Source organism: Oreochromis aureus, linkage group 8 (assembly GCF_013358895.1).
Source record: "Oreochromis aureus strain Israel breed Guangdong linkage group 8, ZZ_aureus, whole genome shotgun sequence".
NCBI classification, from domain to species: Eukaryota; Metazoa; Chordata; class Actinopteri; order Cichliformes; family Cichlidae; genus Oreochromis; species Oreochromis aureus.
The window spans coordinates 16,642,468-16,666,266 of NC_052949.1; the positions used below are offsets into that span (position 1 = coordinate 16,642,468).

At 39.9% G+C, this 23,799-nt stretch overlaps 1 protein-coding gene across 1 annotated transcript; it reads right to left on the reverse strand.

Moving 5' to 3' along the window:
• Positions 1–676: 676 nt before the first annotated feature.
• On the reverse strand, positions 677–20,106 carry LOC116332113 (alpha-tectorin-like). The gene is made up of 24 exons (XM_039616105.1): positions 19,687–20,106; positions 19,506–19,529; positions 19,186–19,301; positions 18,730–19,005; positions 18,212–18,307; positions 17,947–18,112; positions 9,631–10,031; positions 8,969–9,545; positions 8,287–8,870; positions 7,615–8,167; positions 6,923–7,521; positions 6,592–6,749; positions 6,043–6,443; positions 5,691–5,887; positions 4,145–4,540; positions 3,764–4,047; positions 3,414–3,688; positions 3,207–3,326; positions 2,855–3,039; positions 2,606–2,766; positions 1,834–2,085; positions 1,549–1,708; positions 1,355–1,448; positions 677–1,233 (listed from the first exon to the last, which is right to left on the reverse strand). The coding sequence occupies exons 1-24, from the start codon at positions 19,730–19,732 to the stop codon at positions 1,142–1,144; spliced, it is 6,213 nt and encodes a 2,070-aa protein (XP_039472039.1). The 5' UTR covers positions 19,733–20,106; the 3' UTR covers positions 677–1,141.
• Between the last annotated feature and the right edge of the window lie 3,693 nt (positions 20,107–23,799).

The window sequence follows — 23,799 nt, forward strand, 5'->3', positions numbered from 1 at the left end:
TGTGCAAAGCTGGTAGAGACATCCCCTAAAAGACTGGCAGCTGTAATTGCAGCAAAAGGTGGTTCTACAAAGTATTGACTCAGGGGGCTTCTCACATGTACACCACTTTGTATTGGTCTTTCACGCTGAATTCCAATAAAATTGATTCATGTTTGTGGCTGTAATGTGACAAAATGTGGAAAAGTTCAAGGGGGCCAAATACTTTTGTAAGCCACTGTATGTTTACAAAACAAACCCATTTTGAACTGTGTGTCCAACATATGCTTGCTATAGTTTATCAAGCATTCAATTATTCCTCTGGACACAAAGCCCTTCTTTGAACACTTGTATCACAACACCAATGATAAATTTCATGATGTGCATTTGTGTTAACTGGTATTATGTTTGCTGTAGGTCTCATTCCACAACGCTATGACATATTGACTGATAAATCACCCCCGACCTCTTGTATCGCGGATAGTTTCTTTCATGTGAAATGGAAACCTTGTAGTGACTGTTTGGATTGAGGTTATTGTTTACTTGTCCCTTGCATAAAAAAAATATGTATTGTGATTCTAAAATGGAGTTTTCCTCCTTTATTACAGTTACATGAAGAGCCCTCTTTGTAAATTCAAAAAGTGACTCAAAAGCAATGTAGTAACATTTTTACTTTAAAAAAGAAAAAAGAAAGCAAAACTGTCAATCAACTCAGACTGTATTTTGACACAGTTTACAAGACATTCATATTTCACACATACATTTCTTTTTCATTGTTTTTATATTTGCTAATGAATGAATGAATGAATACCATAAAATAAATCATGATGTAACCATGTTAAAATGAACCTGAATGACCTGAAGATAAAACTCATTAACTGGAAACAGAAGCATACAAGATAGGTTTTTGATCAGGTGCTGCCCTCCAGTGTTGCAAAGAAAAAACTGCAGCTATTACAAACAGGAGCACTCAGAGCAAATAAGAAGCATTTTCACAAATGTCAAATATTCAGTAACATCCACTTTTCAGACGATCAGTATTCCTCTATGTATATAAAAAAAAAAGTCTTCTGATTCTACTTTTAGTTCTTTTACTTATTAAATTTATACTCAGTGATTATACGACTGCTGAGTTTGCTGTAATTTGTGCATTAACTTGATTTCTCTAGATCAGAATATTTGCAGTCAGCAAACAGACTATCAGGGTCACCAGAGATGTCAAGAGGCCTGGAGAGCTGCTTGCTTTCATTCTTCTTTCTGTTAGAAAACAACCAAAATCTACAGTGAATTCAAACTTGGCTCATGAATACAATTATCACAATCCACTGATTATGCAGCTGTATCATCTACAAGACTGCCAGTGTTGTAAAAATGTTACCCGTGTTCAATACAAGCGGTCCCAATGAGATGCCTTCACTGTCATGGTAGGAAATATCCCTCGCCACTCTTGCATGGTAACCTGGGTAGCAATGCTGTGGAAAGCAGAGTGATTTCAGCAGATGAAGGAATCCAATAAGTGGTATGAAAGATTTTTTCCCAGTGTTAATACAAATAGTCATAAGTAGTACGTACAGCTGTGCAGTTATTGTGTCTCAAAAGACACAGGTGGACCTGGCAGTGCAGGTAGATAGATGAAAAGTTGGTAAAGGTGAACATCCTGAATGAGAAACGGGCTATGGTGGAGACGCCGTTCTGAACCAGCTCTACTGTGCCATCTGCTGGATTAGGACACCTAGGTAACAGCATAATGCGAAAGTTGCAGTGTTAATGTGCAAACAACTTAGTTATGATAAGAAGATGATTAAAGTTCACCCATCACAAAAGACAAGAAAAGAATAGTTAAGGCAATTTCTTTACTGTGTAGTGATGAGATCCCAGCGCACAGGGTAGCTGGCATCATTAACAGGCGTTGCCCAGCAAGAGTCCAGAATAGTGGAGATCTGCCGCTCATCGATTCCCTGTGTCTGAACCTCAATGTATAACCTCTCATCTATTTCCATTTCTAAATTTCTGTTTCTGGTCAAAGGGAAGTGGAAGCCAGGGTCCCGGAAGGGTATCATCCTCAAATGATAATGGCCCAGACCAGATGGAAGTCTCTTGTGTACAATGCTACAGGAAAACATGATAAAACAAGATGTTTTCAGGATTTGGAATTCATAAAGTGGTCAGGTGTGTGTGCAGTCTGTAGCAAAATATATACAAAAATATGTAACACAAATGAAGGAAATACACAGTTAATGCATTAATAGAAAAGCACTGTAACTCTTAAGTAAATTTATTATAAACAGCATTACAAAGAGGGTCATACAGCCTAGAAGAAATTACATATAAAAGCGTTCAACCACCAATTAGAACATATTGCAGAAAGTAATTGGAAATGATCAAAACAAATTGAGGTGACAGAGTGGGTGTACAAAAAATTGAGCACATTAGAACAATGTTTGTATTAAACAAAGACAGGGTAAAATGATGGTGATTCACATGGTCATTTGGTCACGAAGACAATCAAACACAGATTTCTATAAAGCTTAGCGAGCTATGTACCTTTGGAAAAGTAGCAACCACAATGTCATATAACCAAAAAGCAAAAAAACAAAAAATGTAAGCCAGATGGTGTTGTGGTTATCACCTCTCTACAGGGTTGATGCCAACATCCATAGACAGTGCCTGGGTCAGAGGATAGTCACAGGAGAAGTGCAGGTGGATGCTCTTCTCACGACTTATGAGACCATCATGAGAGTCCACATCCCCGCTGATGGTGTTCTCATAACTGAAATGGGTCCCGTTGCTCTTAAGAGTAAGAAGACAAAAGATTTTAAGCATGTTTTCAAAAATTAAAAATGCTGCCCAGAAGATTCCTTCAATGTACTAATGTTACCCTCAGCATTGTCCCACAAAGCTGGTCATCATTGTTGAAGTGGAAAAGCAGTCGACCATCCTCAAGAGTCCCGTTGCAGGTTTCATCTCGAAGATGGAGGGCATCAGAGTGGAAGCCGGCCTCAAACAGCTGACAGCGGGACAGAGATATGGTGCCGGAACTACTGACACAAGTGATGGACGAGTCTAAGAAGGAGAGAGAAACACAATCTGATGCGTTATGACATGATTTTTTAAAGCTGAGTCATCAATACTGATTTGAAAGACATTTGTTGACTTGACTGCTTAATATAAAGGCTGACTAATGCAATAAATACACTACAGATATTACTGAAGGTTTAATTAGCCCGCACCGTAGCTCTCATTGTTTGGCCGATGGTGGTGCTCATCACAGAAGCAGCCATAGACACCATCCTTCTCACCACACCACTCGTGCTCTGTGCAGTCCAGCTTTTCACAGGGGTCTGACTCATCTGCAAACACAGAGAAAGGATCATCAGTGATGAATGGCAATGATTTAAATTTTTATTAAATGTCTCATTTGAGCAGTACAAACATACCACAATGCAAAGCAGAGCGCCAGTCAGGGATGTCTAGCCCCAGAACAGAGCAGGTTCTCTCATAGGCGGAGACAGCGGAACACAGCATGCCATTGGCTGGAGTGTAGAGGCAGAGGTCGTAGACACAGGAAGAGAAAAATGGCTCGGGGTCAGAGTGCAGGTGGCAGGCACTAAATGGGCCGGTGGTGTTGGTGATGACACTGCAGAGTTGGGAGTATTCTTCTCTAAAGGTGCAGTCATTCAGTCCATCATCATCTTCATCAGTGGAGCCACATCTGGAAAAGACAAATCATACTGCCATCAGCTACTGCCTTGTTGAAGCATCAGTAGTGATTTCCATTGCAACTCACCCTGGTTGGCTGGTGGGTGACTTCCAGCTGTGTCCAAAATAATTATCGTTTTGTGCCAGTGTGCCATTGGGTAAGACTTTGTCATCTGAAGGATCATTGTTAGAGTTTCCACACATCCCTGTGACTCTGTCATGACGGTTTTGGCCCAGTCTGACCAGTAAAGTGCTCTGACCATCAAACTGGACTAGCAAGTCAGAGGCATCAACCACTATGTAGCTTCCCTGTCTTACCACCTGAGCTAAGATTCCCACTGTGGTGGGAAGAGACACATCATTTCCATTTACCTGAGAGGACAAGAGATGCAATAAGTGTGTGTTGTTACTTTTGTGCAGATTAGACAAAGTAGAATGCTGTTCATCTTCAAAGTGATAGATAGTTTACCGTTACTCTTTTATTGGGTCCAATCCTGATGTGCACACTTTCTGGATGATTTGAGAGGTATATGTCCACTGCAGACACAAATGACACACGATTGTTTCCACGGTGATTGTTGGTGGCTATCACCTGAAACTGGGTTTCGTTAGTGCCATGGTTCGTGCTCTCAGCGATGATGTAGGAGCAAGTTCCCTGGAAATGAGCCACTGCTCCATCAAAGGTGATGTAGTGTGGATCCCCCCACACAGTGCAGGTGGACATGGCATCGTAACAGCCCAGCTGTCCGTCTCTGATGGAGCACTGCTGTTCAGGAGTGCAAGATGCAGCAGAACATCGCAGGTCATTGGGAGCGTGACATTCACATCTCTGGGAGCAACTGTCTGTCCAGAAGGACTCGCCAGCCTGTGAACCACACAACACCAATTTATAGCCAAATTGATACAACAAATATAGTTCTTAAAATGCCATTCTGAATTCTTTTTTTCATTAATTGTAGGTGATTTAGTGCAGTAATTGCTAGATCACTACAAACTGCAACTATTAATATACTAAATATTGTGACAGAGCAACTAGTTGTAACTGTTGTTCTTTCTCCCACAGAGAGGACAGACGCTAAATGCCACAATTTCAATAAATATGTGGAACAGAGCTGCATGATAAGGAGTATTTAATTATGCTGATGTAGCTGTATAATTTTCAACTGATTTTTTAATGCATTCATTTATTTAGGAAGAGATTTTTTTTTAATCTGCAGTTTAAAGAGTTAGAGCATCATTCTGCTTGTATAGCTACATATGAATTATTTTCTTTCTAGTGCTGTAATATAAAACATAGTCATAATAGATATGCTGAATATATGATAGCAAATAAGATGTTTTTTGGTCCTAGGATTTCAGTTATATGAAAGTATAAACTGTAGTTTTGCATTGCTTGCTATTTCACAGAAACTACCACATTTCCTGGTATTCATCATGCTTCCTGAAATTTTTTATACGGTTTGGATTTTTTGGGTTATTAACATGGAACTAGCATGTTTTACATTATGCAGCTCTGATTCCTGGTATTAGACCTAAACTACCATGTGTTTCCAGGTAACATCACATTTCTTGAAGCTTGTATTAAAAGGTTATTAACATAGGATTAATTCCAGCATTATGTCAATATGGTAATGGTATCCTAATACATTAAAACCTAAAGTCATATTAGTATCTTGTTACCCTATTATTATGAGGTTAGTATATATGAAATGTGTTTTATTGCTAGTGATTGTGACTATACTATTACTAATTTTTTTTTAGCTCATGTACATACATTTGTATCCATATTATCACTTATAATTTATGATCTGTTATACTTAGATTTAAATGTAATAGTACTCACTAGATCACTTGGTTATTACTCTGGAAATTAAGTCGCAATTATTTGCTATGTCTCTATTTTTATCTTCTTGTTTCCACCTTGTTACCTCAGTATTACCACATTATTACTGAGCTATAATAGACATTATATAATAGGCACTGTTGTTTGTTTACTATTGACTTTAATGTCTTACATCATAGTAGAATCCATCATATTGGCAGCCACAGCTTTCCACTGGGACACACCTGGTCCCACTCTTGATGAAGCCTTCATCACAGAAACATCCCTCAGAGCAGAACTGCTCACAGGTTTCATCAATGCTACTGGCACAGGTGTGGCCACAGTCAGTACCGCACAGCTCATAATGGCTGTTGGCTGGACAGTCCAATGCTTAATAATGAGAAAAGCAAAATATGGCAATAATCAGACATCTAATTTTAATGTAATACAATGTGGATATAATGAGTGTTGTCAAATTACTTAAGTGGTTAGCAAATTTCTTGTAAATTTAGATATAAATATAATAAAATGACATGTTGACTCACTGCAGGTGGTGTTCTCCCTCCACGGATAGATTCGAACATTAGCAGACTGACACGCACTGACATATGATTCAATGGCACTGCACAAGAGATCGTGGCCTTGTATTCCTGACAAACATACATCAAACACACAGTCGTTGAAATATGGTGCCGGGTCCACCTCCTCGTGGCAGAAACTGAAGGGCCCATCAGCTGCCTGGATCACCTCACACTGATCTCTAGCAGGCTGTTCATTGGCACACTGTGGACAGGAGGAGCCACAGCCGTCATTGCACGTGTAGTTGCCTGGCACCTTCCAGGCTCTCCCAAACTCATCTGGAGATGTGACTATCGTTCCAGATGGTGTGTGAAAATCATCATTTGGATTTCCATTAAAATTTCCACAAAGTCCGCATATTTGTTCTCTGTGTTGATGACAACAGTTAACATTAGTCCTTGTGTTAGTTTCATAAGGATAAATAGCAAATAAATGACTTATGTAGATGGGATTATCCTGGTTTTTAAAGCATGTCAAATAATAATGACTGTAGCTTTGATGGGTGGGAATTGTACCTGTAATTTGGTGGTACGGAGATAAACACTGCACTATATCCATTATAGGTGACACTCAAGCCGAAATTAGTGCTGACAACTATACGAGATCCTGTTGCATAGATAGACACATTACCTTCATTCAAGTTAATAGGTAAATTTCTAGTTACTCCATTCACCTAGAAGAGAGATGCAAAGAAAATCAGTGGTTATTTTTTTCTGCTTTTTAATTGTTATTTTTTTCTTTCACAGCAGTAAAAATATCCCTAAAATATATGTAGCTGCCATTTACTTCATGAATCTGATATTATTCATAACAATCATCTAATGAGAAATATCATTAACTACTTACTTGTACCAAACCTCTTCTGTCCCTTGACATATGAACATCGTAGCTCCACACATTCACAAAAACTTCAGCTACTGTTGAAAGTGGACGCCCATTCAATGCCTCATTCTTAGCTTCCACAGAAAACTGATTGAGCTCATCAGTGGCATTACAAAGGGTCACCAGAACATAGCGGCAGGTTCCTTGAAAGTCATAGGCCTTACGATCAAAGGTGATGTAGTGAGGGTCTCCAGAGGCAGAGCAGGTGCCATGGGGGTTGGGATGGCAGCCAAACTCGCCCTCCACCACACGGCAGGACTCCTGGGGGCCACAGGAGTTGGGAGTACAGCGGACGTTCCCTGTAGTGCCGTTACAGGTACACAAGCTCTGACATTCTTCACTATCCCAGAACTGCTCACCACTTTCGCGATAGCGTCCTTGGTGATAGCATCCACAAGATGTTGGTGGAACACACTGGTCGCCATTGAGAATAAAACCATTGTTACACTGACAACCCTCCTGGCACACAGTATCACAGGTGAAGGGGAAAGAGAGGCTGGGGCAAGCAGAAGGACAAGTTGTTCCACAGAGTTCATAATGGCTGTTTGACGGGCAGGTTAGTGCTGGAGAAAAACAAACAGGTTAATATAAAAAAGGCATTTTTAAACATTTGGAGATCATAGCTAGAATTAATTAAAAAACAGTTGAATGCTTACCACAGCCAGTTGCATTTCTCCATTGTCCTAAGGCAACACCCTTCTGTTGACACATAAGTGCATAATCTCGTAGGGCATCACACAGAGTTGATGCTGGATCGCTAGAGCCCCTCATGATCTCCACACATACATCCACCTGCTGCCTTGGGTCAACCACAGACCAACAGGGTACAAATGGCCCATCTGGTGAGCTGAGAATGCCACAGTACTCACTAGAATTGTAATTAGTTGTAGAATTTTGGTTCATGCTTTCCACGCAGTGAGCAGCCAGAGAGCCATCTCGCCAGCTGTCTCCAAAGTCCTGAGAACTGTTGACCAGAACACCATTGGGTGTGCGGAAGTCGTCATATGGATGACCATTGTAGTCACCACAGAGTCCACCCAGTGAACCATTGTAGACACCAGGAGCAGTGACACGGACAAAGTGAGGCCAGACTGTTTGTACAGTTACATCAAAGGAGGTGCGAATGATGACACTGTAAATGCTGCTGTGGAAGATTTGGACTCGGTTGGATGGAGTGCTGAAAGGCAGCCTGATCAGCTGACCGTTAACCTGCAGGGTCATCCAGTGTTTTTGCAGTTAACAAGACTTAAACAGTATTGTGTCCGTGTACACATAAATAAATAATTAAAGGAAGAACATAATTTTAAGTAAGTGTTCCATTCACTTACCTTCACTTTACTGTTCCTTGCCATCTCAATAGATACGTGTATCCCCTCTGCTTCAAAATGCAGAATTCGTGCAAAACCTTCCTGGCCTCTTGGCACTTTTTCTGCTGTCACCATGAAGTTTGGGTGACTGGACAGTCCCATAACTTTGGCAAGTGTCAATCGACACGCTCCAGGATATTGGTATGTCAGTCCATCAAATGTCTGATATGACCCTGAGCCTCTGATCCAACATGTTTCATAGCTATTTGGTCTGCATCCTCTTTCTCCATCTTCCACCTTGCATGATTCAAGTGGGCCACAACCATGAGACTGACAAGTCATGGAGCCATAACTGCAGCTACAACGCCTCCCACAGTTTTCGTCTAGTATTACAGTTTGTCCAGAGCGGTAGTAACGGCCCTCAAAGCTGCAGCCACACTCAGCATGAGGGACGCAGACCCCACCACTGAGGATGTAGCCTGAATCACAGATGCAGCTTTCCTGGGGAGGTAGAGGGCAGTTGTGGGTAGAGTTGGGATTAACACAGGTAGCTGGACATCCTGTGCCTTCAGACTCAAAGTGGCTGTTGGCTGGACATGGGATTTCTAGGAATAAGAGAACAACATCGATCTTTACATCAGTGGAATTTTAATACAATAATATTTTTGAAATAATGCAAAAAAAAAAAAAGTGATTAACATACCACAAAATCCGGGTCTCCTCCAACTTGGTAGCTGAATACCATTTTGTTGACACTGACTTGCATACACACTTAGGGCTTGACAGAGAATGGGTTGGTACCCTCCTCCTACACACAGATCATACACACAACTGTCCGCAAAGGACTGTGGAGGAAGTTGTTGATGGCAAGCTGCAAAAGGTCCAGAACTACTGCTGAGGATACCACAGTGGTCAGTGTTGCTGTACAATGCTGTCTCTTCTACAGTGCAAACAGCACAGTCCAGACCTCCGCACTGTGGCCCACAGCCAGGCTCATCATCCCCAGATGCTTGCCAGCTGTTAGCAAAAACCACATCAGAGCTCACAACCTCACCGTCACGAGTTTGAAAGTCATCTCTACGAATGCCATTGAAGTTTCCACAAAGACCGCATGTTGCATTCTGGTAAGTGTAGGGCAAGCTGATCTGGACATAATGATTTGTGTCATAAGACACCACTAAACCAAAGTCAGTGCTGACAAACACAGAAAAACCTGACTCATAAACCTGCACGGTGTCATTCCTAAGGGAGAATGGAGTGGATGCAAAGTTCCCGTTAACCTGTAAAAAAACAGCAAATGTAACAAGTGAGAAAACTATATCTCGTCATAAAGTGTAGTATTTATCCAGAATCAAAATGACCAACCTTAGCCTGACCACGACGTCCTTTGACAAGCTCAATTGTGTCATTGTAGACATGCACTTTCACCAGTCGTGTCCAAGCAACTCGAGTACTGCCTCTGTGCTCATTCTTGCCCTCTACTCTGTAGTAGGGCAGTCCACTGTTACATTGCTCAGAGAGAACATAGGTGCAAGTGCCTTGAAAGTGAAACACTGTGTCATCAAAGGTGTAGTAATGGGGATCACCACTTATGGTGCAGGTTCCTCTTGGCACTGTCTGACAGGAGAACTGGAAGGAAGCTGGCTTGCAGATTTGTGAAAAGGAGCACGGCTGGTTGTGGCACTGCAGGCCTGTTGAGGTACATGTGCACTTCTGTGCACAGGTACTGTCACTCCAGAATGAAGCACCCAGCTGCACTAATTCACCTTAAAAAGAATAAAAGGAAATGTCCCTTATGCCTAGTTTAAAATTTCCAGACATTTACATTCATAAAGCTATAGGAAAAAAACGTTCACACCTTTTTTTCATATAGTGTCAAATAACAACAGTAATTGCCTCAAGGCACTTTATATGAGCATTAAGCATTAAGATAAGAGCATTAAGTATTAAGATAATATTAAGATTAAGATGGGCCCTGATTATATATGAGGAGAAGGATTTTAAATTTGATTTTGGATTTAACAGGGAGAAATTGTCAGGGCTCTGTCTGCGGGCAGGCGGAGAGGAGGATCCAAGTGCAGGACTCTGACACTGAACTGTAACTCAAAAACCTCAGCTTTATTTGCTGGCAGAAAAACATAAACTGAGCGATGGCAGTGGACATGAAACTACTGCACACGAGAACACACGGGCACAATCTGAGGGTACGACGCGACACTGAGCAAGGGCAAACACAGGGCTAATATACACAGGGAAGTAATCAGGGAATGGACAACAGGAGGGAGACACAGCTGGGAGAGATCAGGGCTAACGAGACAGGGGGAACAAAGCTGCACACACTAACATGAAGCACACGCCTTCAAAACAAAACAGGAAACCACTAAACAAGGACGCAGACTGAGAGGCAGAATATAACACATGGAACTCAAACAATACATGACTACAATTCCTAAAACACGAATAAACAGAAACATGAAACTCTAATAATAATAATCATCATCATTATCATCACCACCATCATCGCCACCACCAACACAAGCACTACAAGAGAATAAGAAAACAATCCATAATGCAAAATTAAACCAAAATATAAGAAACTCAAAATGCTGGGTCAACACTGACCCAGAACCGTGACAGAAATATGTTCTCTGTTTTTAGTCCCTGTCAGTACAGCAGCATTTTGGATCAACTCCAGGCTTTTCAGTGAGTTTTTGGGACAACCTGATAATAACGAATCACAGTAGTCCAGCCTTTAAGCGCATGAATGCATGAACTCATTTTTTAGCATCACTCTGAAATAGGATGTTTCTCATTTTAGAGATACCGTAGAAATGCAAGAAAGCAATCCTAAATATGTGTTAAATACAAGCAGTGAAGGACATAACCTGGTCAAAAACAACTCCAAAATTTCTGTTAGTGTTAAGGCCAAGGTAGTCCCATCCAGAGTATGCATCTGGTTAGACATCATGTTTGTAAGATTTTAATGGCTAAGTGCAATCATCTTAGTTTGATCTGAATTTAGAAGCAGGAAACTGAAGGTTACCCAGGTCTTTATGTCTTTAAGGCTACAGTTAAGTCTTATGGCATCATTGACAGAGCTGGAGATCATCTGCGTAGCAGGGAAAATGTACACGATGCCTTTGAAAGACACTGCCTAGAAGAAACATGTATAATGTAAACAGAACTGGTCCTAGCATAGAACCCTGTGGAACTCCACCATAGTTAACTTTAGTGTGAAGACAACTCCCTATTTACATGAGCCAATTGGAGTCTATTAGATAGACATGATTCAAGCAAGGGCTTAATTGCTATGGCCTGCTCTAATCTCTGCAATAAAATACTGTCGTTAATAAACGCTCCACTGAGGTCTAGCAGGGCAAGTACAGAGATGATTCCACTGTCAGAGGCCATCTGCAACTTTCACTAAAGTTGTTTCCGTACTGTGATGAGCTCTGAATCCTGAATGAAATATATAACAATGCATTGTAATTTAGCAGACTAAACACTTGCAATAACAATAATATGTGTGAAATGAGGCTGGGCAATAAAAGTGTAAATTATTATTCTGTGAAATAATTATTCAAAAGACGTCCCAGAAGCATTGGTGTGTGATGTGCATCACAATTGTGTCACTTCTGTATATAGGTCAGCTCTCATTGCACAACATCAACCTACTTAGATAAAGAACAGGTATGCAGCTAGCTGGTGTAGGGCCAAGTCACTCTTTATTGCTTCAAAAACAAGTTGAGTTTCACCTAACCCAATGATTCCTGGCCATCAAAGTACAACTGGTGCAGGATTCATATTTAAGGCTCCAACTGTAAGGTACTGAGAAACCTCATCCACTTCAGTTTTCATTGTCTGCTTTGCATGCATTGCTTGTGTTGAAATATGAAACTTTTTAAACACCAGTGCAGACGCCACTAAATCACATCACATTATCAGTGGAAATATCCTGAGCGAGGGAGATAGTTCCTTATGCAGTTTGGCACCAAAATGAAGAAGTAACTGTGATAAGTATTAGTATAATCTTAACGTGCTTCATCTGAATCACCCTTTCTGTGTACTCACTACCTAATTTATAGCCAAAGTATTCACTCACTGTCTCTTTACTGTTTCGCTAGCTTAGCTTAGCTCGTAGCCGACTCGTTAGCACCATGGCTACTTCACCTGTCCCTCCTGCACTTTCCTGCTCATTGTGTCAGATGTTTAGTTACTCCTCGGCCTCCTTTAGCAGTAATGATACCTGTAACAAATGTAGCATATTTGCAGCTCTGGAGGCCAGGATTACTGAATTGGAGACTCGGCTTCGCACCCTTCATTCACCCGTAGCTAGCCAGGCCCCTGTAGCTGGTGCAGCCGAAGATAGCGTAGGCCCCGCTAGCTGTTCCCCGGCAGACCCCAAGCAGCTGGGGAAAGAGGGCGGCTGGGTGACGGTGAGGAGGAAGCATAGTCTTAAACTGAAGCCCCAGGTACACCACCAACCTGTTCATGTGTTCAACTGTTTTTCCCCACTCGGCGACACACCCGCGCGGGGTCAAACTCTGGTAATTGGTGATTCTGTTCTCAGACATGTGAAGCTAGAGACACCGGCAACCATAGTCAATTGTCTTCCAGGGGCCAGAGCAGGCGACATTGAAGGAAATTTAAAACTGCTGGCTAAGGGTAAACGTAAATACAGTAAGATCATAATTCACGTCGGCAGTAATGACACCCGTTACGCCAATCGGAGGTCACTAAAATCAATATTGAATCGGTGTGTAACTTTGCCAAAACAATGTCGGACTCTGTAGTTTTCTCTGGTCCCTCCCCAATCAGACCAGGAGTGACATGTTTAGCCGCATGTTCTCCTTAAATTGCTGGCTGTCTGAGTGGTGTCCCAGAAACGATGTGGGCTTCATAGATAATTGGCAAACCTTCTGGAGGAAACCTGGTCTTGTTAGGAGAGACGGCATCCATCCCACTTTGGATGGAGCAGCTCTCATTCTAGAAATATGGACCAATTTATTAAACCCCCAAAATATGACTATCCAGAGTTGGGACCAGGAAGCAGAGTTGCAGTCTTACACACCTCTCTGCAGCTTCTCTCCTCCTGCTACCCCCAAAATCCATCTCCATTGAGACTGTGTCAGCTCCCAAAAGACAAAAAACAAACTAAAACCAGCAATAAACAACTTAAACATAAAAAATCACAAAGAAAGAACAATACAGTATCCACATCTGAACCAAAGAGTAAAACAGTGAAATGTGGATTATTAAATATTAGGTCTCTCTCCTCCAAGTCTCTGTTAGTACATGACTTAATAATTGATCAACAAATCGATTTACTCTGCCTTACAGAAACCTGGTTGCAGCAGGATGAGTATGTTAGTTTAAATGAATCAACACCCCGAGTCATTCTAACTACCAGAAATCCCGAAGCACAGGCCGAGGGGCGGTGTGGCAGCAATTTTTCACACCAGTCTATCAATTAACGAAAGACCAAGACAGACTTTTAATTCATTTGAAAGCCTGATGCTTAGCCTCGTCCACCCCAGCTGTAAAACTCAGAAACCAGTCTTACTTGTTATCATCTATCGTCCACCTGGGCCTTACACAGAGTTTCTCTCTGATTTCTCAGACTTTTATCTGAGTTAGTGCTCAGCTCAGATAAAATAATTATTGTGGGTGATTTTAACATCCATGTAGATGCTAAAATGACAGCCTCAACATCGCATTTAATCTGTTATTAGACTCAATTGGCTTCTCTCAAAATGTAAAAGAACCCACCCACCACTTTAATCACACTCTAGATCTTGTTTTAACATATGGCATAGAAACTGAACATTTAACAGTGTTTCCTGAAAACCCTCTGCTGTCTGATCATTTCCTGATAACATTTACAATAATTGATTACACAGCAGCGGAGAGTAGACTTTATCAAAGTAGATGTCTTTCTGAAAGTGCTGTAACTAAGTTTAAGAATATAATCCACCCACTGTTATCATCTTCAATGCCCTGTACCAACATAGAGCAGAGCAGCTATCTGAACGCTACTCCAACAGAGGTCGATTATCTTGTTAATAATTTTACCTCCTCACTACGTGCGACTCTGGATACTGTAGCTCCTGTGAAAACTAAGGCCTCAAATCCAAGTACCTGACTCCGTGGTATAATTCTCAAACACGTAGCCTAAAGCAGATAACTCGTAAGCTGGAGAGGAAATGGCGTGTCACAAATTTAGAGGATCATCATTTAGCCTGGAGAAATAGTTTGCTACTTTATAAGAAAGCCCTCCGCAAAGCCAGAACATCTTACTATTCGTCACTGATTGAAGAAAATAAGAACAACCCCAGGTTTCTCTTCAGCACTGTAGCCAGGCTGACAAAAGTCAGAGCTCTACTGAGCCAACAATCCCTTTAACGTTAACTAGTAATGACTTCATGAACTTCTTCACAAATAAAATTTTTATCATTAGAGAAAAATTACCAATAATCATCCCACAGATGTAATATTATCTACAGCTACTTTTAATACCATCGATGTTAAGTTAAACTCTTTTCTCCAATTGATCTTTCTGAGTTAACTTCAATAATTAATTCCTCCAAACCATCAACGTGTCTTTTAGACCCCATTCCTACAAAACTGCTCAAAGAAGTCCTGCCATTAATTAATTCTTCGATCTTAAATATGATCAACCTATCTCTAATAATCGGCTATGTACCACAGGCCTTCAAGCTGGCTGTAGTTAAACCTTTACTTAAAAAGCCATCTCTAGACCCAGCTGTCTTAGCTAATTATAGGCCAATCTCCAACCTTCCTTTCATATCAAAAATCCTTGAAAGAGTAGTTGTCAAACAGCTAACAGATCATCTGCAGAGGAATGGCTTATTTGAAGCGTTTCAGTCAGGTTTCAGAGCTCATCACAGCACAGAAACAGCTTTAGTGAAGGTTACAAATGATCTTCTTATGGCCTCTGACAGTGGACTCATCTCTGTGCTTGTCCTGCTAGACCTCAGTGCAGCGTTCGATACTGTTGACCATAATATCCTATTAGAGCGATTAGAACATGCTGTAGGTATTACAGGTACTGCACTGCAGTGGTTTGTATCATATCTGTCTAATAGACTCCAATTTGTTCAAGTAAATGGAGAGTCCTCTTCACACACTAAGGTCAATTATGGTGTTCCACAGGGTTCAGTGCTAGGACCAATTCTATTTACATTATACATGCTTCCCTTAGGCAGCATCATTAGAAGACATAGCATAAATTTTCACTGCTATGCAGATGACACGCAGCTCTATCTATCCATGAAGCCAGGTAACACACACCAATTAGTTAAACTGCAGGAATGTCTTAAAGATATAAAGACCTGGATGGCCGCTAACTTTCTGCTTCTTAATTCAGATAAAACTGGGGTTATTGTACTCGGCCCTGAAAATCTTAGAAATATGGTATCTAAGCAGATTCTTACTCTGGATGGCATTACCTTGGCCTCCAGTAATGCTGTGAGGAACCTTGAGTCATTTTTGACCAGGACATGTCCTTCAACGCACATATTAAACAAATATGTAAGACTGCTTTCTTCCATTTGCGCAACATCTCTAAAATTAGAAATATCCTGTCTCAGAGTGATGCTGAAAAACTAGTTCATGCATTTATTACTTCCAGGCTGGACTACTGTAATTCTTTATTATCAGGATGTCCTAAAACTCACTGAAAAGTCTTCAGCTGATCCAAAATGCTGCAGCAAGGGTACTGACAGGGACTAGAAAGAGAGAGCATATTTCTCCTGTTTTGGCTTCCTTCATTGGCTTCCTGTTAAATCCAGAATTGAATTCAAAATCCTGCTCCTCACATACAAGGTCTTAAATAATCAGGCCCCATCTTATCTTAATGACCTTGTAGTACCATATCACCCCATTAGAGCACTTCGCTCTCGCTCTGCAGGCTTACTTGTTGTTCCTAGAGTATTTAAAAGTAGAATGGGAGGCAGAGCCTTCAGTTTTCAGGCCCCTCTTCTGTGGAACCAGCTTCCAGTTTGGATTCGGAGACAGACACTATCTCTACTTTCAAGATTAGGCTTAAAACTTTCCTTTTGCTAAAGCATATAGTTAGGGCTGGACCAGGTGACCCTGAATCCTCCCTTAGTTATGCTGCAATAGACGTGAGGCTGCCGGGATTCCCATGATGCATTGAGTTTTTCCCTTCCAGTCACCTTTCTCACTCACTATGTGTTAATAGACCTCTCTGCATCGAATCATATCTGTTATTAATCTCTGTCTCTCTTCCACAGCATGTCTTTATCCTGTTTTTCTTCTTTTCACCCCAACCGGTCGCAGCAGATGGCCGCCCCTCCCTGAGCCTGGTTCTGCCGGAGGTTTCTTCCTGTTAAAGGGAGTTTTTCCTTCCCACTGTCGCCAAAGTGCTTGCTCATAGGGGTCATATGATTGTTGGGTTTTTCTCTGTATTTATTATTGTGCTATCTACTGTACAATATAAAGCGCCTTGAGGCGACTTTTGTTATGATTTGGCGCTTTATAAATAAAATTGAATTGAATTGAATTGAATAAGTAATCTGTCACGGTTCTGGGTCCGTCGGACCCAGTATTTTGAGTTTATTATGTTTTGGTTTACTTTTGCATCATGGATTATTCTTTATGTTTCTCTGGTACTGTGTTTCAGTTATCTTGGTGTTTTGGTGATGGTGATGATGATTATTGTTAGAGTTCCATGTTTCTGTTTATTTGTATTTAGGATTTGTGTTCTCATGTTTTGTGTGAGTTCAGGTTCCATGTGTCATTCTCTGTCTGTCTCTCAGTGTCAGGTCTGCGTCTTGGTGTAGTGTTCTTGTTTCCTGTTTTATTGTGAAAGTCTGCGTCTCATGTGAGTGTGTTCAGTTTTACCTCTTGTCTCGTCTCATTAATTACTCCCAGCTGTGTCCACCACCTGTGTGCAATCTCCCTGTGTTTCTCTGTGTATTTAAGTCACGTCTTTAGTCATTGTAGTTGCTGGTCCGTCTGTGTGTCCACCATGTTTCATCCGTGTGTCCCCTGCCGTCATCATTATCATCTTCCTTCTTTCATGTCCAGGTTCGTGTTCTTGTTCATGCTCTGTAGTTTAGCTGTCCCAGTATAGTTTAGTTCTCCGTTTTGTCGTTTGCCTCTCTATATTTTCGTGTCAATAAATCACTTTCACACCTTCACGACTGCCTGCGCTTGGATCCTCTTTTTCCTTTTTTCACATGGCTCTCTTCACTCGCCGTGACATAATCTGTGTTAAGCAATGTGTCCATGTGAATCTTGCCTTAGGATAAGTCAGTTTGTTGGGAACAGCTTCTCTGGCTATCATTCTTTGTTCTTTGCATGACCTATGTTACCATTCAAATTTTTCCAAACCTCTGAATTCTTGAGCTAAACATCCTTTAAGCAGGTAGGAAGATTGGTTTTTTTTTAGCCTCCAACTAATAATTTGAAAGCTGATTTCTCTTTGAAACTCCTTCATTAGTTCTTGATTCCAACAACCTTAAGGAAAAGCAGTCAGAGACTTTCACATTAATAACCTATACCTCATTGCTTTACCGTACTTTTAATGCATTGTGGTTAGAATTCTTGCCTTGCCTATTACAGTTGCACATGACTGTAATGATATATAACATAAAGGTTGCAGAAGCAGTTGCCCTCTGTATCCTGCAGTCTTACCATTAAAAGTGCAGCCTGTTGATCCACGGTCTGTCCGGAAGGCCCAGCGACCAGGTTCATTGACGTTGCTGCCAAGACGAAAATTTGAGTTACTCCCTGATGCAGCACTAGTGAATGATCCAGGGAGGACATAATAGTGAGTGGAGCCAATTGTATCATAACCAGCCTGCAAATGTGAGTCACAAAAATATGATTAATGCATTTAGAAATAATGAATGTTTTTTCATTAGTAAATATGCAGAGTATTAACTGCAATAGGTCTTACCTGAATGCTCAGTGGTGTTGAAGCTATTATACCGTAGTTCATCAGCAGAAATGAATATTGGCCTCCAGAGATCAGCACAGCTTGGACAGTAGTGCGCTGGAAAATATGAATTCTATTATTATATGTACTGTTTGATCAGTGTTCTGCTGGATTTACACCTAATTTTGTTATGATAGGCTTTTGGTGTATCACTGTATCAAATGTGTTAATTCATAAGACATTCGTACTTCAATTTGAATGGTCTAGATTTCAGATAATTACTATTACCGTAACCATCTTAGTTTCTTAGTATGAAATGCTTTAGGCCATCTTTAGTTATCACTTTTTTTAAAAAGCGCAATATTCAAAAAGAATATTTGTATGAAATCTGTCACAGGAATTTATGTCTTTATGTCTGGAAGATGACACTAGATTACACTAACCTACTGTTCCCGAGTTAGTAAAGTAGGCAACAGACTTTCACGTATACATCACACATAAGCACATAATTTATTTCCGAATTTAGCAATCTGACTTACTGTTCCACTTGTGGGATAATAGGCCACCTCATACCATGTTGCAACAAAGACCCAGTTGGCATTAAAGTTCAGTCCTGGAAAGTATTGATTGATGTCCTGTGTAGCTTGCTGGAGAACAGTTCCACTGGTGTATTGGTTGTAGTAGATCTGACCATTTCCTCTGTTGTCTAAATCTGTCCAGAATGGAGCAATGATGTCTCTGATGCCTTGTGGGAACCTCTGACTTGTATATTCACTTAGTGGACCAGTAAATGTTAGGTGTCCGTTATGATTGACCTGGAAACAAAAGAAAAGAAAAAAAGTATTTCCTGTCACGACATCTAGATAAACAGATTGAGATTTTCTTTTGCAAACCACGTTTTATATTGCAGTTAGTGACAGGAAATTTAATTAGACAGCAAAATATTTGTATGGTACATATGTGGTACATGAATTGTTAATGTTATTTTTACATACGTAAATACTGTTATATGTCCGCCCAAAATAGAAAAAAGGTCTTAGCAGGGTAATCTGTGGAGAACTTCCATCATCTATTGCAGAGCTTACAGTTCCAGATGTTGGGTAAAGAGGTCCTAAGAAGCAATTAGGTAGATCATGAAAAAAGATTCAGACAGACTCATTTGATCAATATTCTCCAAACATACATATAAAACATATTTCTCACAGGCTTTCAGTGTTTACTCCTATGAATGTGTAAATATGAGGCTGATATAAATTGATGATAAAACGATGAAAGTCAAATCTTTAGAGAAAGTTTTGAAAAGATGCAAACTTACTGACAGCCTGAGTAGTGACTACACCTGCACATGAAACAAAAACAGAAAATGCAGAAAATGATGACAAGTTCTCTACGATTGCAAGATTTTAATTTCTGATCCAAAAACTTTGCAGTGATCACTTTGGCAAAAATAAACACACCATAAAATGTATTGAAGGAACATAAATAAAACTACTAACCTGTCATTCCCAAGAGCAACACAAAAAACATGATTTGACCCGCCATTCTGTCAAATCAGATCTCTTCATTAAACAAAGAAAATTTTGTTTTTTATGTATAACCTAAGTACAGAGCTAAATTCAGATGAATCTGTTAAATCTTTGCATAATATTAGTTGTGAGTCTCTCATACTCCTTTGAGACTGCAGGGGATACACAAGGCTTTATATAGTTGGGGCTATTTACCTAGGAAATGTAATCTAATATTCCACCATAGGATGCTCAGAGAAGAGTGACGTCAGGTACCGTTACCGTGGTTAATAGTCACGCAGCAACTTTAACAGCCATTGTCATGAGCATTTCGTTTCAGTAAGTAAGGAAAGAGACGACAAGCTTGTTAAGACATGTACATGGGTGAGAGCTCTGAGTGAGACTCACACCCAGCTGTAGTCCGCCGCCTTTATTTATACACTCGTTTACACAATGTATAGTTTCATAACTCTGACAAGGGCAAAGGCGTACTTCCCCTTTCGATAACTCTTCTGCATGTCTTCCTCCTCGTGAATATGGCATAATCTTCTTGTTTCAAGATCCTTAGGCGTTTCCTGTTTTTCTCTAAAAGTAGTTGAAACACTGGTTTCACAAGCAGTTATACAAGAGTGGTTATTTTCCACTGCAGCAATATGTGTGCTAAAGACGTAAAACATAGGCTTTATAAAAGTATAGTAAAACAAGTAAAAATCTCTTAACAGCCATAGATACAGATCTCGGACAAAGGGTTTACTGCTGACATAGTAGATCATTCTCAAAATATTAGTGATGGTAAATACTGTACTCACAGTCAGGAAGAGGGAGTGGAGGAAGATAAAATGTTTTTTCCTCATTAAATTTGCTGCATGAAGAAAATCGAAAGTCTGGCTTGTTTTTGTCTATGTTGACTATACATAACAGGAAAAATATGTGAAATATAAATACAAAATATAACAATTCAGCTGTTTGAAAACTATAACTTTAATCTCAGCCAATCTGATTTACTCAGGAACAAATAAACACTGAAAGAAGCCAAACAATAACATTTTTAAGTTATTTAAGAGACTTATATATCATGTTTAACCTGAGTAGAGAAAGTCCGCGGGGCGATGTGAAAATGATGTGCCGGGAGTCCGGTGTTCTCGCCAGCTCTAATGAGCTTTGAACACCCAGTCAGCTTATGAGCTGGTGGGTAACAGATGTCTCTGAAAACCGGAGCACTTTTGCGAATATGTGATGTCTTGATAAACCAAGCAGATATTTGAAGTTTACAAAGCTACATCCTCACCTGAAAATATGTTATTTTGTCACCCAGAAAGAGTAATATTTCAGACTCTTTAACTGTGCTTCTTTCCCATTGCCATGTTTGAAAAGCATTATTATATTATTATACAAATATTATAAATAATAATTTAATTAATAAAGTATTAAAAAGAGTTTAATAAGAGTAATATTACAACTAAGTAGCTGCCGCATTGCTGGAAACTGGAATTGGCTGGGCTGCGCTATGAATTCTGGGATATGGTGGGCCGTGAAGGATACACCCGACCTATCCTTCAAATCTGGGAAAAAGGAGGACGCGTTTTTCATTTGGAGCAGCCTTCAAATTGGGACAGCCTTCATCGCGTCGCTGTGACGTAATCGGCCTTCAAATGCAGCCTCCAAAGCATGCAGGCCCTGAATTGAGATACAGCCATGGTCTCAGTGTTTTACTTCCTGTTTTATTTTGACAGAGTCTCGTCCTGCATTCAGTGTGTTCAGTTTTGCTTCCCGTGTCTCGTCATGTCTAATTCATTCCTGCTGTGTTCCCCACGTTTCTACTTACCTTGTCTCTCCTCATGTGTATATATTGTGTCAGTTTCCAATTGTCCCTTGTCGACGTGCCTCCACGTCTCAACTGCTCAGGGATTTCCAGGCTTTCCAAGTTTAATGTTTCTTCTTTTCCCAGTTTAGGTTTTTGTGATTAGTTTCTCGTTTAGTTGGTTTTCTTGTTTGTTTAATGTTTTGTTATCGGCCATAATAAACAGCATGCTTTAAAAAAAAATCTAGTTTCGCCTCTCATCCTTTGCATTTTGGGTCCTCTGCCACTGAAAATCGTGACATGCCCACGTTTCGGACTGCATTTAGGGGCCAGATCCACATCAACATGAGGGGTTTGGGCACAGCATTGTTTAAACACCAATGCTGATCATGTTCATCCCTGTATAACTACCGTCTACTAATCTTCTGACGGACGTTTCCAGCAGGATAATGTGTCTTCATGATGGGGCTTTCCAGTAGTTTACTGTTTCCATGACAGGGGTCGGTAACACATTTAAGCCATTTTATCACTCGAAAAAATCCCTCACTGTTAATCATTTGTAGAGCAATATTTCATATTTGTACTTCCTTGTGCTCTTACCTATGTACCTGCTTTTGATTCGATTTCAGGCATTTGCTGTATTACATATCACATTATGGCACAGTACAGCAAGAGAATAAGCACTGTTTTTCAACTCATCATGAGTGTACCTCTGAAAGCAGCATCTTTATTCATTTAAAAATTAAATGAATATGCATTGCATTTTAACTGTCAGGTTTATACCTAAATTTAAGCACAGATAAGGAACTATAAGACTGATTGAATGGCATATTCATTATAGTGTATAATATAAATATATTCATATCAATATTCACCTGCATAATGATAATGAAAAGAATCATCTGAGTTTATTGTTCATTTCAAGTCCTTTGTGAATCCACTCAGGATTACAGTAATCATATGATTTATGTGAACAGAAGTAGCAATTGTGATACTTGCATTAAATATTATTGCTCTCTGTATATTATAATAAATTGTCACAGTTATCATAAACATTTAGTACACCTTGTTAGCCCGAAGCTACATTTGATCATGCCACAAATGTTGCATTGTTTTACTACTTCCAGTCTATAGTTTTGTTCTTTTGAACATTTCTTTTGTAGTTTTATGGGTGTGTTGTTTTCAGGGTTTATGGCTTTCATTGTACATTTTACACTAAGATTTTTATTAAATGTTTAATGTGGTTATGAAAAGGGGCAATGATTTTGCAGCAACAACATCTTATTGTTCAGAAAGCGAGGGAAAACACTCTGGACCAGTTAAAGTTGGACATTTTATCAAGTGTTATCCAGCCAAGCCTTTCTTGTTCTCAAATAAAGTTATTATGTCTTAAAGGTTTCATTTTTCTAGGAAATGAGTGGAGAGGTGACTGACATTTTATTATGACATGTTATTGCTCACTATGTATTACAGATACATAAAGAATCTTCTTATAGAGAAGCTAGATTTTATCATGTGACTAATGTTGTATTTCTTTAACTATAATTTTAATTTTTTTCAAGGTTTATATGATCTTCTTCACTGTACTAGTTTTACATTTTATAATAACCTATTTTGTGACATTTTGTGATGTGGCTGTGAAAAACAGCAGTGTACTTGGAACAGAAAATATTTTTTATTGTCCAGGAAGGAGGAAAAAACCCAGCATTAGTAAAAGCTGAACATTCGATCAAAATCCAAGTGTTATCAAGCCAAGCCTTTTTTGTTCTCAGATAAACTTGTCATGTCTTAAACGTGCCACTCGTTCCTCAAACAATTGAGCACAGGTGTGGTTTATGATCAGTATGAACTGACAGTGACTCATCTGGTAAAATGTTTTGTTTGCTGATTGTGAAATGTAACAGCTAAGAGAGCACACTGTGTACAAAAACTTCAAAAGTCCAAAACTGAAAATTTTTATCCTACAAATTCACGTAAGGAACGTTACAGCCTGTCACGATCCTGGGTCTTATGACCCAGTGTTTTGAGTTTTAGTTCTTTTGATGTTTATTGTATGTTTAAGCTCATTAGGTCTCCTATGTTCATTTGCTTATTAGTTCCCCCTTGTGTTTTCAACCCCTGTGAAGTCTCCCTTGCCCTTCATGTGTTTCATGTCTGTGAGTCTTATGTTGTCAAGTTCACGTTGTCATGTCTGTGTCTCATTGTTTCCTGTTTCATTTTGAAGGGGTCCTGTGTTCCTATGTTCAATGTTTTTAGTTTTACTCTCTCCTTGTGACGTGTTATGTTCATGTGTGTCAGCTGTT

Excerpts from the sequence above, each read along its gene's own strand:
- LOC116332113 (XM_039616105.1), bottom strand. The coding sequence starts at position 19,732 with ATGGCGGGTCAAATCATGTTTTTTGTGTTGCTCTTGGGAATGACAG. Across the intron at positions 3,040-3,206 it reads GCCAAACAATGAGAGCTACG|ACTCGTCCATCACTTGTGTC; the intron begins GTGCGGGCTAAT and ends TCTCCTTCTTAG. Across the intron at positions 2,086-2,605 it reads GGCATCAACCCTGTAGAGAG|CATTGTACACAAGAGACTTC; the intron begins GTGATAACCACA and ends GTTTTCCTGTAG.